General features: G+C 38.6%; 2 protein-coding genes and 1 long non-coding RNA gene across 22 annotated transcripts in view; 1 reads left to right on the forward strand and 2 right to left on the reverse strand.

Annotated features, from left to right (window-relative positions):
* The window catches only part of LOC147643180 (uncharacterized), a 335,120-nt gene that overhangs the window by 263,261 nt on the left and 54,620 nt on the right, over window positions 1-17,239 (forward strand). For 13 of the 18 annotated variants that reach the window (XM_086835374.1, XM_086835376.1, XM_086835382.1 and 10 more), the window contains one exon: window positions 16,822-16,869. The gene's annotated coding sequence lies outside the window, so the exon portion shown is untranslated. Of the gene's footprint in view, window positions 1-1,719; window positions 1,900-2,869; window positions 3,534-7,725; window positions 8,736-16,821; window positions 16,870-17,239 lie in introns of those variants that run through there. The other 5 variants (XR_015272242.1, XR_015272245.1, XR_015272244.1 and 2 more) reach the window with 2 other exon arrangements.
* On the reverse strand, window positions 1,605-8,186 carry LOC147643181 (uncharacterized). The gene is made up of 3 exons (XR_015272246.1): window positions 7,760-8,186; window positions 7,082-7,213; window positions 1,605-1,918 (listed from the first exon to the last, which is right to left on the reverse strand). It is a non-coding gene; the product is annotated as an uncharacterized LOC147643181 (long non-coding RNA).
* fog (folded gastrulation) overlaps window positions 9,176-17,239 on the reverse strand; it is a 64,208-nt gene continuing 56,144 nt past the window's right edge. For all 3 annotated transcript variants that reach the window (XM_020948027.2, XM_020948029.2, XM_086835371.1), the window contains one exon: window positions 9,176-12,599. In XM_020948027.2, the coding sequence (XP_020803686.2) occupies window positions 10,208-12,538 (2,331 nt within the window). In that variant the 5' untranslated portion in view covers window positions 12,539-12,599 and the 3' untranslated portion in view covers window positions 9,176-10,207. The remainder of the gene's footprint in view (window positions 12,600-17,239) is intronic.

The following is a 17,239-nucleotide window of genomic DNA, read 5'->3' on the forward strand; positions in this document are numbered from 1 at the left end:
TTACATCATTAAAATTTGCAAAAATCGGCCAAAAATTCACATTTTAAATGGAGTATGCAGTTTTGTTAACCTGCTAAAAATTAGCATACGGCCGTTTTCCGAAATGAAATTAATGTGTTTTTGGCTTAGTTATGAGATTTTTAAATTTTGATATGTCGAAAAATTTCATATAATAATATCGTTAATATCGGTACAAAAATGGTAATGGACCTTCAGTCAGAAGCTTAAAACTAAGTGAAGGAGTCATTTCCGACCCTATAAATGATATATATTCTTGATTAGAATCAACAGGCAAATCTTTTAAGCCATATCCGGCCGAAAAACAATTTTTTCTGAAATTTTCCATTTTTCGGAAAAAAGGAAAGGGGTTACATCATGAAAATTTGCAAAAATCGGCCAAAAATTCACATTTTAAATTGAGTATGCAGTTTTGTTAACCTGCTAAAAATTAGCATACGACCGTTTTCCGAATTGAAATTAATGTGTTTTTGGCTTAGTTATGAGATTTTTAAATTTTGATATGTCGAAAAATTTCATATAATAATATCGTTAATATCGGTACAAAAATGGTAATGGACCTTCAGTCAGAAGCTTAAAACTAAGTGAAGGAGTCATTTCCGACCCTATAAATGATATATATTCTTGATTAGAATCAACAGGCAAATCTTTTAAGCCATATCCGGCCGAAAAACAATTTTTTCTGAAATTTTCCATTTTTCGGAAAAAAGGAAAGGGGTTACATCATGAAAATTTGCAAAAATCGGCAAAAAATTAACATTTTAAATGGGGTATGCAGTTTTGTTAACCTGCTAAAAATTAGCATACGGCCGTTTTCCGAATTGAAATTAATGCGTTTTTTGCTGAGTTATGAGATTTTTAAATTTTGATTTGTCGAAAATTTGCATATAAAAATATTGTTAATTTCGGTTAAAAAATGGTAATGGCCCTTCAATCAGAAGCTTAAAACTAAGTGAAGTAGTCATTTCCGACCCTATAAATCATATATATTCTTGATCAGCATCAACAGGCGAAACTTTCTAGCTATAGCCGACCGAAAAAAAAAATTTCAGAAATTTCCCATTTTTCGGAAAAAAGGAAAGGGGTTACATCATGAAAATTTGCAAAAATCGACCAAAAATTCATATTTTAAATGGGGTATGCAGTTTTGTTAACCTGCTAAAAACTAACCTAGGAGTGCTTTCCGAATTGAATTTAAGGCATTTTTGGCTTAGTTGTGGGATTTTTACGTTTTGACTTGTCCAAACAAAAATATATATTATTTATAATATATAATTAACTTAAACTAAAGAGTATTCCTTTAACAATCATGTTCCCTGGCTGCACCTTAATATCTTTTTGGTTCGTGATTGTGGCCAGCGAATTCCTCGGTGTCCATTATCCAGCGTAGTTTTTTGATGCAGTTCCTTTCTCTTGGTTTTGCCCCCTTTTTTTTATTTTTTGGTTTGCTCTCATGAAACCAACGCGTTTTCCATCTGCCATTTTGCTGCTGCTTCTCGTATGTAAGTGCACGTCAAAAAATAAGAGTCCTGCTATTTAAAAATATAGAACTGAAAGTGAAGGCTTTATTGAATGATTTATATGTATTTTTTTTTATGTTTCATATTTATTTATTCTTATATATTTATTTATACATTTTGATTTATATTTTAAAGATTTGTATATAATTTTACTTATATTTTCTTAACTATTTTCTTTCAGTGTTCCGGCCGAGATCAAGCGTCAAAATTACATTGTTGGCATACGCTGCCTTTTTTTATGGTCCCAATTCCTTTTGTCTTTTTTTCCAGCGGCTCCTGTTGCTCGAAATCCTTGCCATTGTTTGTTTTTCTGAGTTTTTCTGAGTTTGTCCCTGTCAGAGTACTCCAGTTTCTAGTAGAGGTTGGTAATGTATAAATACCTATTAAAGTAAAATATATATAGTTAGTTACCAGTAGCATATTAATTAATATGAAGATGTATGTATATTGCTAATTAATCCAGTCCTGTAAATCCTTCATAAGAGAGAGTATACCCAATTTGGATTGACCTCATCTCTTGTTTTTTTTTCACAGTCCAGTAAATGTGCGTGTATATTGTGTATGTGTCTGTGTTTGTGTTTTAAGGGGTTAAGAGAAGTGGTGAGGGGTTTGGGGTACGGCACAGGAGCAGCGTTGATTGTTGCAATTTCTCGTTAAATTGAATTCGCGCGTTCAATGCGAGCGAGAGTCCTGGGATTCGAAGTGCGAGCCCGGGGAATGGCACGGAAAATGGCGGAAAATTGCACGATGGCGACGATGGAGTCCTGCAAGCTGCACTGCTTATTTATGACAAGTGGCCAGCAGCACAGGAAACGGTGGGCAGGAGGTGGGACAGGCAGGCACTTCCGGCCGGACAACGAAATGAATGCGAGGACAACGCATTATGAGATTGCCTTTCGGCCCAAAAATTACACCGAAAACACTGGAGGCTCAACACGCTTGTTAGCCAGAGGTGGACCCGCCTCATCTGACCGCCTGCACACACATCGTTGTAACCTTTTGTCACCCCTTTATCCCACCCATCCTGGAACAGCTTTTATCCTCAATTAAAAAGGACACAAAAAAAAACAAGGAATACCATTCATGGAAAGCAATGACTGCAAATGGTCCAAAATGACCCCAGGACAAGGACTGCATTGGCACTGGCAAAAACTACGGGATTTTCAGGTATTATTAGTAATATTTATTATTAAATTTATAATTAATTATTAATAAATATGTAATATATGTGCGAAATAAATATAAATAAAAATCATGTCGAGTTATTATTATTTAGGTTTAATAATAATAATAATAATAATAATAATAATGACAAATTTTAATTTTTCCAGGATGCTGCAGCGGATACCTTAATCCGAGTCCTGCCAGGATTCATGCTCATCACAGCCACAAAAATATAATGAAGCAACGCTATTTAAATGCAATTTCCATCCATTTCCATTAATTGAGTTGCAGGACGAATGCGAATGCCTTGCGGGGTAATGAGCTAAACTAAGCCCCAAGGATACGTCTGGCTATATGCTTTAGCCAACTGCCACTAAAGCCCAATCTTAGCCATTCCAATTACTTAACTGAAATGTTTGAGCAAGTGGCTGAAACCAATGGCTGAGAGTGGCAAATAAATAAGGTGCAAACACGTGTTCGAGGTGGGGTTTTCGAGCAGGAAAGAGCAGGGAAAAGGAGCAGGAGCAGAAGGTAGCTTGAATGCCCGACGTTATCCTTATCATTGTTATACTTAAGTTAACAGCAGCTTAAGTAAGCAAACGCACACACACCCGGGCTTACGGCAGTAATCAAGCACACGCACTCGCACTTTCGCCCCTCAAGTCTTGGCTTTTATGGTTGGGCTGAACAGTGGGCCAAATGCTATGCAACATAGGATGAATATATATACCTTCCATCGATAAATGTATAATAAAAGTTATAAATTCACTGTTTTGAACGATTTTTGTGAGATTTTATAAATAATATAAAAATAAATACCAATTTAGTACATTTGGCGGTTTCTTAGCTAGATCTTTGGCAGCCAATACGATGCCATAATGTCCAAAAAACGCAATAAACCAAGTTATGCATCTCTACTGGCAAGTCAGATAGCATTTTCTCCCAACTGTGCAATATAGCTAGATGAGCATCACTGGTGGAAAGTAAGATGCCTTTTTTTTTCCAATTTTGCATTTTATCTAAATAAGCATCACTGGTGGAAAGATGCATTTTTTTTCCCAATTTTGCAATATAGCTAAATGAGCATCACTGGTGGAAAGTAAGATGCCTTTTTTTTCCAATTTTGCATTTTATCTAAATAAGCATCACTGGTGGAAAGATGCATTTTTTTTTCCCAATTTTGCAATATAGCTAAATGAGCATCACTGGTGGAAAGTAAGATGCCTTTTTTTTCCCAATTTTGCAATATAGCTAGATGAGCATCACTGGTAGAAAGTAAGATGCCTTTTTTTCCCAATTTTGCAATATAGCTAATTGAGCATCACTGGTAGAAAGTAAGATGCCTTTTTTTCCCAATATTGCAACATAGCTAAATGAGCATCACTGGTGGAAGTAAGATGCCTTTTTTTTCCCAACTGTGCATAATAGCTAGATGAGCATCACTGGTGGAAAGTAAGATGCCTTTTTTTCCCAACTGTGCAATATAGCTAACTGAGCATCACTGGTGGAAAGTAAGATGCCTTTTTTTCCCAATTTTGCAATATAGCTAGATGAGCATCACTGGTGTAAAGTAAGATGCCTTTTTTTCCCAATTTTGCAATATAGCTAAATGAGCATCACTGGTGGAAGTAAGATGCCTTTTTTTCCCAATATTGCAATATAGCTAAATGAGCATCACTGGTGGAAAGTAAGATGCCTTTTTTTCCCAATATTGCAATATAGCTAGATGAGCATCACTGGTGGAAAGTAAGATGCCTTTTTTTCCCAATATTGCACCACCAGTGATGCTCATTTAGCTATATTGCAAAATTGGGAAAAAAAGGCATCTTACTTCCACCAGTGATGCTCATTTAGCTATATTGCAATATTGGGAAAAAAAGGCATCTTACTTTCCACCAGTGATGCTCATTTAGCTATATTGCACAGTTGGGAAAAAAAGGCATCTTACTTTCCACCAGTGATGCTCATCTAGCTATATTGCAATATTGGGAAAAAAAGGCATCTTACTTTCCACCAGTGATGCTCATTTAGCTATATTGCACAGTTGGGAAAAAAAGGCATCTTACTTTACACCAATGATGCTCATCTAGCTATATTGCAAAATTGGGAAAAAAAGGCATCTTACTTTCCACCAGTGATGCTCATTTAGCTATATTGCACAGTTGGGAAAAAAAGGCATCTTACTTTCCACCAGTGATGCTCATCTAGCTATATTGCAATATTGGGAAAAAAAGGCATCTTACTTTCCACCAGTGATGCTCATTTAGCTATATTGCACAGTTGGGAAAAAAAGGCATCTTACTTTACACCAGTGATGCTCATCTAGCTATATTGCAAAATTGGGAAAAAAAGGCATCTTACTTTCTACCAGTGATCCTCATTTAGCTATATTGCAAAATTGGGAAAAAATGGATTTTACTTTCCACCAGTGATGCTCATTTAGCTATATTGCAAAATTGGGAAAAAAAGGCATCTTACTTTCCACCAATGATGCTCATTAAGCTATTATGCACAGTTGGGAAAAAAAGTCATCTTACTTTCCACAAGTGATGCTCATTTAGCTATATTGCAATATTGGGAAAAAGGCATCTTACAAATTTGCAAAATTGGAGAAAAAGAAGGCATCTCACTTTCCACCAGTGATGCTCTTCTAGCTATATTGAAAAATTGGGAAAAAAGGCATCTTACTTTTCACCACGATACTCTCAGCATCACTGATGCCAACCAACCAAATTGACCATTTTCCGATCCGGAGTACCAGGCGAACAGAAATCAGCAGAAGGCGACGCAGAACCATCAGAAACTGTTATAAAGATCCCAAGTTTCAAACCATCTCAAGATCGACGTATAACAGTTAGCGCAGACTAAAAGCAATTTATCGCCGTTCAAATTGGAATTCATATCTGGCGGTTAATGAGTTCATACTTTTAGACCATATATGGCTGTAAACTTAAATTTTAGACCACATATGGAGGTCAGCGAATTCTACATTTTAGATCATATATGGCGGGAACTTTAATTTTAAAATATCAATTTAGCGTATTTTGCGCTGTAAAATATGTGTAAAAATTTAAAAAAATCAATAAAAATATTAAAATATATATATTTATACCTACAACAACAAATAAGTTTAACAACAATAACAATTTATTTATTTATTATTCATTATTTGTAATTTATTACGCTTTTGTCTCCACTGTTCCGCAGGGGCGACTTGCAGCCATTGTTACCGCATGCCGCCCCCTCAAGCAATTGCCGTTGGCAGTGTGCGTGTGTGTGTATGGGTGTGGAAAAGCGGGAAAATCCAAGGGGAAAAGGGAAAATGGGAGCCAGCTTGAGCCACGCTCATTTTGTGGCAGGCGCAAATCCCCATAATCAGAAAGCTTTTGCACTTTATTTGTGTTAGTTTCAATTATATAAACAACAGTGGAAATGGCAGGCGAAGAACCAATTACCGCTTGATTTAGCACACGCACACAAATGCAAATAATGCGCACACACACTCGACACACACACACACTTACTTGCATTAGCCACGCCGCCATGACAAACTTATTGAGATTCATTGAGCAGATTGTTGTGAGGCTTCAGTTCAGTGGCCATGGGCGGCGGGGCTAAGGGCAAGGGGAGGACCAGCTCAGCCCAGCTCAGTGCACTGCACAAAAACGGGGCGGAGTATGGGGATACTAAAAATGGGTGGTTATCAGTGGGAAGGGCGGGAGCTAAAAGGATGGGCGTGGCCGGGGCCGGGGACGGTTTGGTGAGCCCTTGTTGGCTGGTTTGTTAGTCAGACAATGGCTAATGCTTCAACTGGTAAATACAAACACAAATATGTACACTGAAAAATTATGCATGTATGTGCGGTACACTGGGACAAATTATTTTGAAAATTAATAAAAAATAATTCATATTTATAAAGGAATAGAAATGCAGAGAACATTTTCATGATTTAATTTAATTTAATTTATTACTATTACTTCCTTTATTGCTTTACTTTATTATTGATTTTAATTAAATATATTTTGCAAGCCTCCATTTTTTCTTGCAGTGCACCATTTATGTGTGTGTGTGTGTGTGTGTGTGTGTGAGTTGCTTGTTTGCTTTGCATAAAAGCTCAGGCATTGAAAACTAAAATACTGCACAACACATTGAGACTTTGTATTGCCAAGCATTAGGCGCCGTTTCATTTATATTTTATGCACACACACAGATACTATCCTCTCTCCCTGTGTGTGTGTGTGTGTGTGTGCACTTCTGCTTAATAGTTAAATAAACAGAAGTTTCCTTTTGCCAACGGCAGGCTTACACCCAAACACACACACAGAGCCAGAGAGAGACAGGATCGACGACGCTTTTAAGCCCATTCCCGCCTCACTTACCCCCAATCCCCTTTTCGCCTTTTTTTCTCAAGTGTATGGCAAGCATTTTACAGTTATTGAGATTTTAATAGTCATGGCAGGGCACTCTCCGGATGCTTTTCCATTTAACCAATTATTACACAGAGGCGGAGCCTAGAAGGAGAAAAATACAAGAATTTTAGCGACAAATCATAATTTAAAAATCTCATAACTAAGCCAAAAATGCATTAATTTCAATTTGGAAAGCGTTCCTATGTTAGTTTTTTGCTGGTTAACAAAGTTGCATACTCCATTTAAAATGTGAATTTTTGGCCGATTTTTTGAAATTTTAATGATGTAACCCCTTTCCTTTTTTGCAAAAAATGGAAAATTTCTGAAAAAAAATTTTTTTCGGCCAGCTATAGCTAGAACAATTCCCCTGTTAATGCTGATCAAGAATATATATGATTTATAGGGTCGCAAATGACTCCTTCACATTTATTTTAACTAGACTTAAAATACCTAGCAAGGGTATAAAAACAATATTTAATGTTTTTTTTCTATAATTTTCTAGTTATTTTTAAAGATTTTATATTAATTTTTTATTTCATATTATTTTATTATATCACTTTAATTTTTTGTATGTAACAAACCCTTTAATTTTTATTTTTCTATGCTTTATTTAGGACGCCACTGTAAAAGAGGAAACTAAAAACTCACCCTGAAAGTAGGCAGCATAAAAATCACAGCCAGCTCCAGCCCAAAGATGGCGCCCGGGTGTTGTTGTATTTCTCCCCTACAAAAATAAAGAGAATCTGAGCAAAAATACAGAAAAAAAAAAACGCTGCAAATAAAGAAAAAATTGCAGGTGATATTTAGGCCGGAAGCAAGATGCGTTTCCAAATTCACATTCATATTCCGACTCAGATCCCAGCTGCAGCTGCTGCAATCAGCGACTAATGCAGCTCGTTAGGCAAACACACACAGCAGCAGCCGGCACACATGATTTTATTCGCCATGTTAAACATGCCGTCTGCATATGTTTACCAAAACGAAAAAAACATAAAAAAAAAAAACAGGAAAAACCCAAGCCAGGAGAAAGGGAATAAGGAAAAACGGAGTGGAAACTCGGGCAGGGGGAAGGGATGACTGTTCCCTGGAGAAATGCTAAAATTCTTTCTAATGTGCAAACACCTACATACCAGCGACACGTTATTTTTCGGCAACGACGACTGCTCCTAGTTGCTGTTCCTGCTGCTGCTGCTGCTGCTGCTGCTGCAAGTTGTTGCTGCTGCTGCTGCTGCAAGTTGTTGCTGCTGCTGCTGCTGCTGCAAGTTGTTGCTGCTGCTGCTGCTTCCTGCTAGTTGAAGCTGATTTTGTTTCCATCTTTCAAAAAAGGCGAAATGGATTCAGACAGAGGCAGCTGTCGTTTGCATTGCCAATCGAGGCTTTTTATATTTGCCTTTTGGTACACTGCAAAAAAAGAATAGATTTTAATATATATATTAAAATAATTTTGTAAGATTTTACTTTCCTACAAACTAAATTAACTTCTAGTTAATTAGACTGGACTGGAAATAGCAAATGTTATCTTTAATAAATTTATATTATTTATAAAACACTTACAATTAAAAGAAAAATCAAATTAATAATCAATCTTACTATTTAACTTGATAATAAAATGATCAAAATATAACTTACCACTTGTTTTCTCCAAGTCTCCCTTTTTTCGCAATGAGTTTTGGCCAACTCTTTGAGCCCAGTTGCCGCCACTCAAAGGCCGTCTTCCATCTGTCCCAGAAATGCCAAAATGGATGGACACAGAAAAGGGCAACTGCCTGGGTTTCCTTTTTTGTTGATTTCTGGCCGCCTCCTCGGAAGTTTTGAAGTTTGAATTCACAGCTTTTGCAATTTCAGTTTCACTTGGCAGCTCAGCCAATTTGGCCAAGTTCTGAGGTGAAATGAAGTCGTCGCGTGGCAGGTGGGCATTACGATTGAATGGGCTTCTTCCTTCAACTGAAAGTTTGTCCCAAATCCCGCATAATCGCACTCAATTCATAGTCTGAACAGACCATTAAATCTTGAGCAAAATTCTTACACCCCAATAAAAAAAAAATACAAGATTGAAAACCGATCTTAATTTTAAGTGCATTTGTTTTCTTTTTCATTCAGAACTTTGGTTGTTTTTGGGTTACTTTCTTGTTGTTTGAATTTCCAAAAAAAAAAATGTATATATATATTTGTATTGACAACGCACTTGGCTTTTCGTATAACTATGTACATGCATTACAATCGATAGACATATAAATATATAGTAGGCTTAAAATCTAAAAAAGAAATTGAATTGCTTCGATTTGAATGGCTTTTACAGTGGTACACGTAGTGGTAATAAGTAGTAAGCATATATATATATATATGTACACAGAGACAGCAAATAATAATAATATTGTTATTAAAAATTATATATATATATATATGCGGAGAGTATATTCCTTTTCTTTTCGTAAACAGCAATTACATCTTAGCCTAAACCTAAACAATCAATCGGACTAAGCCTAAGTTCTACACGTAAATAATCACAATTAAATATTGCTACGGTTCGCAGCGCAACGCCAGCAGCAGGCACATAAAACTATTGTATTAATAATATATAAAAAAAAAATAATAATAATATTCAAAAAAATACAAAAAATACCCTATATATTTGCACTAAAATTAAATCAACAACTTAAAAAAAAACTGCAGCACTTTAGTTAACACCAAAAAAATAATAGTACATATATATGTGTGGAAAGAGTACAAGTTGTTGCTAGAATTGAATTACAATTTGCTATTTACAATTTGGCATAAAAATCATTTAAAAAAAAAAAACGAACAAGGAGAAATAATAAATATATTTAAGAGGGGATTTAATTATTAATTAAGGTGCAAAAGAAAGGTGCAACTGTGAACAAACTTCAACATGCAATTGAAACGACACACTACACTGGACTACACACACAACATTTGCTTTCAAACCTCCACTGTGGCTCTCGTTTAGAGCTAGGGAGTTGCTGCTGTTGCTGCTGCTGCTGCTGCTGCTGCTGCTGCTGCTGCTGCTGCTGCTGTTGCTGCTGCTGCTGCTGCTGCTGCTGCTGCTGTTGCTGCTGCTGCTGGACATTGCACCCACTAGTGGCTTTTGCCATCCCTGCCTCCAAAGGAGCTAAAGAACCTAAGCAACAGCGATCGATCCTCACCATTGCGATCCATCTGCCGCTCCAGACTCCAACCTATATTCGGCAGCCACCAGAAGGGTGTGTAGCCATCGCTTTTGGATGATGTTGCTGCTGTTGCTGTTGCTGCTCCTGCTGTTGCTGCTGCTGGCTCTTCGCTAGCTTGCTCTACTCTAATTATTTTACTATTCCTATGGCTACGATTATTAATACTTAAATGTGTTGCTGTTGCGGATGCTTCTGATGTTGCTTCTCCCTCGGTTTCAGTGGATGTTGCTGCTGCTGCTGCTGCAGTGCTGCTCTCATTAGCAATGCTGGATGTTGCTGCTGCTGTTGCTGTACTGCTCGTGCTTAATTGCGGCATCACCTTTGACCAATTTGCGACGGTGGTGGATGAGACTGATGCCGTCTCTGACACTGCTGTTGATGTTGATGATGATGACGACGATGAGTAGGATTCCTCGGTGGTTAAAGGTAACTCGGATGTTTCTGGCTCCTGTCTCAGCTGCTGCTGCTTTCGCTTGCTACTTTTTACCAAGGCATTGATGAGACGCAATTCTTTGGCCACAGCATCCTCTTCATCATCTTGATGTGTCTCCTTGCCGCCTATAGTATTTGTCATTAAATTGTCATTGTCATCGTTCTGCATGATCGGTGGTGGGATTGTTGCTGCTGTTGTCACTGTGCCGCCTTCCCCTGGACTTGTCTGATAATGAAACCGGTCAGTGGAGGTGCCCACATCAGCTGCTGCTGCTTCTGATGCTGTTGCTGCTTCTGATGCTGCTGCTGCTGCTGCTGTTGTTGTTGTCACCTGAACAGGTTCCACTTTCGATTTTATCAAGACCAGGCGATGATTTTCATGTTCATCTATCTTGGTCTCCGCAGATGGCGGATATGGCTGAGGTTCAGACTGTGTCTCTGTTGCCGCCTCCGCATCGCTGGTATCCGTTGTCTCGCCAGTGACTGTGGTGGACCACTCCTCTTCATCATCGTCATCATCATCATCATCATTCTCATCAGCTGGCACAATATCTGTGGTGGTCTCCTCCTCCACTGGCTCCTCTTCGCTGGAATCCTGTTCCTGTTGTATGGTTTTCACATCCAAAACAGCGCTCAATGGCGGCGCCACACGGCGATGACTGAAAGGCGGCGGCATTAACTCAATGCTGGCATCTTGACTGGCCGGCAGAAAGGCGTCGACCTTGAGCAGTTGAGCCAGATCCGCCTCCGCATTGGCATTGGGTTTTAAATTCTCCAGAAGAGGAGCAACATTTGCATCCGCATTGGTAGTGGTATCAGAGGCATCATCGACATCGATGAGGGAACTGGTGACCAGTTGCACTGATGAACCATCCTGCGGCTGCTGACCCGCCGGCACAACAATGGCCTCCACCTGGCCAATTTCCAGGGTACTGTTGCTGCTGCTGCTACTGTTGCTGCTGCTACTGTTGCTGCTACTGTTGCTGCTGCTGGTGTTCTCCATGAGTGTTGTGGTTGTGGACATTGCATTGCTGGAAGCTGCCAGCAAATCCCCGCCAGCAATGCGATTGCCACTCAATGCTGTGGCAGTTGCTGCAGGTGTTGCTGCAGGTGTTGCTATTGCTGTTGCTGTTGTGCTCGCCTCTGTGGAAGTGGATGTGGATGTGGTTGAGTTTGCAATGCTACCTAGCATGTCCTGGTCCAGATCCACGTCCACCTCCACCTCGGGCTCCCCAGTGCCCGTTGGGAACTTTTCAAATATATTAAACTTTAACGGAGCATTCTCACTGGGCAGCGCCTGGTCCTCGTTCCCACCAAGGCCGCCAATGTGTATGGGAAATGGTTGATCCAGTTGATGATGTTGCTGCTGCTGCTGCTGCTGTTGCTGCTGTTGCTGCTGCTGCTGTTGCTGTTGTATATCAGACAAATCGTACTGAGACTCACCGCTAGCATCATCATCACTGTCACTGTCATAGTCGTAGTCCAGAATGGGCTTAACTCCCACTCCACCGGCCAGGATCAACTCCTGCTTGAGGACATCTGTGCTATCGATTTGACTGATGAGTATGCAGGTATCCTTGAAGAGCTTGTGGTTCGGCGGACAATTGCGGTAGGGGAGCGTGAATATCGATTTGGCCGTCACCTTCTTCTCCTTCTCAAGTGTTTTCTGAACGGGATCCAAGTTGATCCAATCCTCCCAGGCCATCCGCTGGGCATTGCCCTCGATGGGACGCGATGTGATGGGCAGTCCGGCGACGAAGGCCACCGCAACCGTTAGCGCCAAGATCACCGCCAGGCGCGGTGCCATCTTTGGTCTGCACCTGCAACTAGTTAGCTAGTAATGCTGCTCCTGCTCACTGCTGGTGGCCCTGAAAAAGCAGACAGGGAAAAGCAATAAGTGTAAGTTAAATATATACAAAATAAGGTATTACAAAGAACAAGAAAGTGGAGAGGGAGGGGAACAGCAGCAGGAAGTGACGGTGGAAGCCACCCAATGCGCTTTGTCAACGGCAACACTAGCAGCTGTTCTTCTGCCCCTTTTGGAGCACCCGCTGCCCTCCAGCTCCTCCTCCAAAAGGGAACTATACAATAACAGCAAATACCGGTTCTCTCCCTCACACAAGACAGTGGGGTTACAATGGAACTTGTTGTGAAAATGAGTACTCAAAATCATAAACTAGACTTCACTATATTCATAAAGAAATGTATAATTTGTTATATTAATTTCAATAAAGAATAATTTGCATAATACTTAATAGGGTATGCCAGACCAAATAAGTTATTCAGGCTTATAACTAAATAAATTATATTAAAAACCTTAAAAAACCAAGAAGAACAAATGAGATGGAAAGTAATTTATGGTCATTTTTCAGGGCAAATCAAAATTTCGTAAATCTCATAACTTAGCTAAAAGTACACTAATTTCAAATCGGAAAGCGTTCTTATGTTAGTTTTTAGTAGGGTAATAAATCTGCATACTCAGTTAAAAATGTTAAAAAATTCAAATTTTTGTCAATTTTTTAACATTTTGACGAAGTAACCCCTTTCCTTTTTTTCAAAAAATGGCAAATTTTTGGAAAACAATTTTTTTTGCCCAAATATTTCCAGAAAAATTTCCCTGTTGATGCTGATCAAGAATATATATGATTTATAGGGTCGGAAATGACTCCTTCACTTAGTTTTAAGCTTCTGACTGATATTATAATACACTAAAAATCGTACTTATAGCTTCGAAAATATATATTCCTTTCATGTTGAACTTATATTTTTCAATATTAACAACCCTTTTGAACTGCCACAGCCACTGTATTGCATGGAGGAGGATTTGGATTCAAAGTTGAAGACGACAACAAAGATTGTAAGCATCGAGCATCGTCTTAATGGTTATATCAACGGTTCCCCTTGCACACACCAACAACAACGACAATAACAACAACAAACAATTACAACAACAATAACAGAGGGCCCGCGACTCATATATTGTATATATGTACATATATCACACTATCTCTCATCACATCAGTCAGTCATCATCGGTGTTGTCATAATCAACAACAGCTATGTATACATTAATAACAATAGTAATAATAACAATAATAATAACAACAACAACAACTATAACAATAATAACAACGATAAACGCAACATTTTGTTGCTGCTTGCTTTGGGGACTGTTAAGGCTGTTACTGTTATATTTGCAGTAGTTGTTGTTATCATTAACATTGCTGTAACAGTTGATGTTATTATTACAGGAGATGCTATTATAAATATCAGCAGCTCTTGTTCTACTGTAAAAGTTTCCCTTATCTCTGTTATTGTAAAAAAATTAATGTTTTTTGTATAAAAGTTACTGTTATCAGTGTTATAAGTATCAGATTTTGCTGATGTTTCTCCTAAGAGTTCCTTATCTGGTTGCAAAAGTTACTCTAAAGGCTGCTGTTATTATTAATATTATTTGCTGCTGTAACTGCTATAGTTGTTATTATTGTTTTAACAGTGGCTGTTTCTGCTGCTGCTGTTGCTGTTGGTGTTACTGTTGGTGTTGCTGTTGGTGTTGCTGTTGCTGTTGGTGTTGCTGTTGGTGTTTCTGTTGCACTTAGCTTGAGGGCACAAGCAACACACACGAGGAAAAACTGAGGGGAAAAATCGGTGGCACGCACAAAATGTTTATTTATACAAGACAAGTACCGAGCGTGGAAGCGGGACAGTCCCACACGCATGTATGTACATATATACCTAGAATATATATATATATATATGTATAAAATTTATATATATATATATGTAGGTTATCTGCGGGTTCTTGGAATTTATGAGTTCAAGTGTGTGGCACTGCGACCGCGACTTTTCTAACTGTTGCACTCGAGTTTATGGCTGTTATTGCCGCCGCTGTCATTATTACTTGTTAATAGCTCTGTTTGGAACCGGAGAGTTTGAGAATCGGAGAATCCGGGTATCAGGGTATCAGGGTATCGGGGAATCCGTTCGAGTGCGTGTGCCTTGTGTCTTGTGTCGCGGCGTATCGGTCGTAAAACCACTCATTCCATCGCACCATTCGGGTTATTGTTTTTGCCTTTTGTTTTTGTTCCCCTCAAAGTTTCGGGGTTTCTTGTGTGTCTTGCTTCTGAATGTCAAGTACCTACTATATATATATACTTTATACTTTATATATATAGAAACGATAAGGTTAATGTCATAACGGTAACGTTATTATATAAAGCAATGACTTTGACACCCGCAGCAAGTCGATCCCATGAAACTGGGTTAAATTGTATTGAATTTTAAGTTGGGGGTACAGAAAAGAAAGAGTATACACGATTACATAGTATTTGTCTTGAAGTTTGAAAAGTATTTTGGAATATTAGATGCATATATATCGTTGTGCACATTGCTGCCTAAAATAGCGACCCAATTCTCAGCTAAAAAAGAATGAAAGAGATACCGACACAACTTTGAATATAAGTATGCAAATATGTCCCAGAAAATATGAATTTTTTTATGAAAATTTAAAACGAAATATTAATTCTTTTAATTTATAAAGTAAGTCACAATAAACAAAATGGGGGAAGATGCATTAAACTCTTATAAAAACTTCAAGGTGTATCCCTACTCAACTTTCCTTTATTTTAAATAACTTATTCCCTTTCCCTCTTTTTAATTTCTCATGTATGTAATTCCTTTACAAAATTACTGGCTTTTGCTTAAAGTTAATTGTCTCTTAAATGCAATTTAGGGATTTGCAATCATTCAATCCATTTCGGTTGTAACCCATCATTACTTGACTGGCCGCCCAATAATGCAATGCTCTATTTCCCTGATTTCGATTTTCAGCTAATCTATATTTATGAAGGGTTCTTTCCCCCTCGTATCTGTATCTGCAGCCGTAAATGTATCTGTATCTGCAGCTGTATCTCTCTCTCCCCATATCTGTATCTGTATCTGTATCTCTGTTACTGTCCAGCCTGGAATCCAACTATTTGGCGGACATGTGACGACTACCGGACTCCCCGGCGCCTGTCACCAGGCATCAACTGCTATTTCGGCAAAACGAAAGCCCCCTGAAATATACACGAAATACTCTCTGAAATACCCCCTGAAATACCCCCTGAAATACCCCGGAAAAACTACACCCCAAACCTCATGCTTCAACACAGAAAAAGGGTCGGACATTGGTCTTCCCTAACATTCATTCATTGGAGTCCTGCTCCTCCTCCTGCTCGTCCTGCTCCTCCTGCTCGTCCTCCATCTCTACTGTGTGTATCAGTTCATCTGTCAGTTTTTGGCGGAGCCCCCAAATTGAAATCAACTTCACACGTCGCAAATTTTTAATTAAAAATCAGCAACTGATGTCAATTTTTTTAGGGGGAAAAGCTGCAGCTCCTGCTACTTTTTCTTTGCGGATTCGGACACAACATTTGATGGTTGGCACCAACAAAAAAAAAGAAGAAAAAAAGGGCAATGTTACATTTCTGATGCGGATATATATTCAGCTGTTTGTACATAATTCCGCAAAAAAAACATACATTGACATCTTGCTAATACAAAGCACGGCGGCGACACGTTGAATTTGGGATTCAGAGTTTGAATGTGTGTTTGCTCGTGCTTCGTGCTCGCACGTATTCAATTCGATTCAATGATTCAATCCCGCATCCTGGCATCCTCCTCCAGGATGGTGGCTTCCTCTATGTCCTGCCAAACACATACACAAACACACACAGAGGAAAAACACGCACCGTCAGCCTGGATTTCCCCGCAGCAATGCGTGCACATGAGTCCTTAGATTCCGACTTTATCTATTCGAATGTGTCCTGTGTCCTTTGTCCCAAGTCCTTATTCATTTGCCAGCCGTTGGCCACGTTTTTCCTTGCTCCTGCTACTGTTTTTGGTCCTGTTTCTGCTTCTACTCCTGCTCTTGATCTTGCTTTTGGCCCTATTGCTAGCTCTACTAGTCTTTCTATTCATAGTCCTGTTTCTGCTCCCTTTTATGGTTCCCCTTTATAGCAATCTCTATTTCTGCCAAGTACAGACTCTTAATTATCCATACTATCAATTGTTATTCACATTTTCCATGGCCTTTTCTTATGCTTACAGGAAATCTAAGGACTGTCAGGACTAGGAATTAAGCCATCAAAAATAAAGGTGAGTCTGTGACAGTTAAGGAAAGTTGTACAAGAGTTTAAGTTAAGTTTTCTAGGTAAAGTTTTTGTCTAAAATCTGTTATTTCTAACAACTAAAGATAGATCTTTAAATAATTTTTGTCTACCATTTAATTCAATTAATAATTCATCAATTGCATTCATCGATTAGTGATCTCATTGGTTGCAGCAACAAGTAAAAACCATCTGGACATTTGGTTTACTTTTCGATTTCTCAGACACTCAAATGCATTCAAGAATTGTACAATTCCTAATATATATCTAAAGCTATATATCTGTATTTGTATCTGTTTTCTGTCTTTGTATCTGTATCTGTTCTCTGCCTCTGTATCTGTATCTTTTAGTGTTTGCCA

The sequence above is a fragment of the Drosophila serrata genome, unplaced genomic scaffold, assembly GCF_035046125.1.
Source record: "Drosophila serrata isolate PLE 108 unplaced genomic scaffold, ASM3504612v1 contig_276, whole genome shotgun sequence".
NCBI classification, from domain to species: Eukaryota; Metazoa; Arthropoda; class Insecta; order Diptera; family Drosophilidae; genus Drosophila; species Drosophila serrata.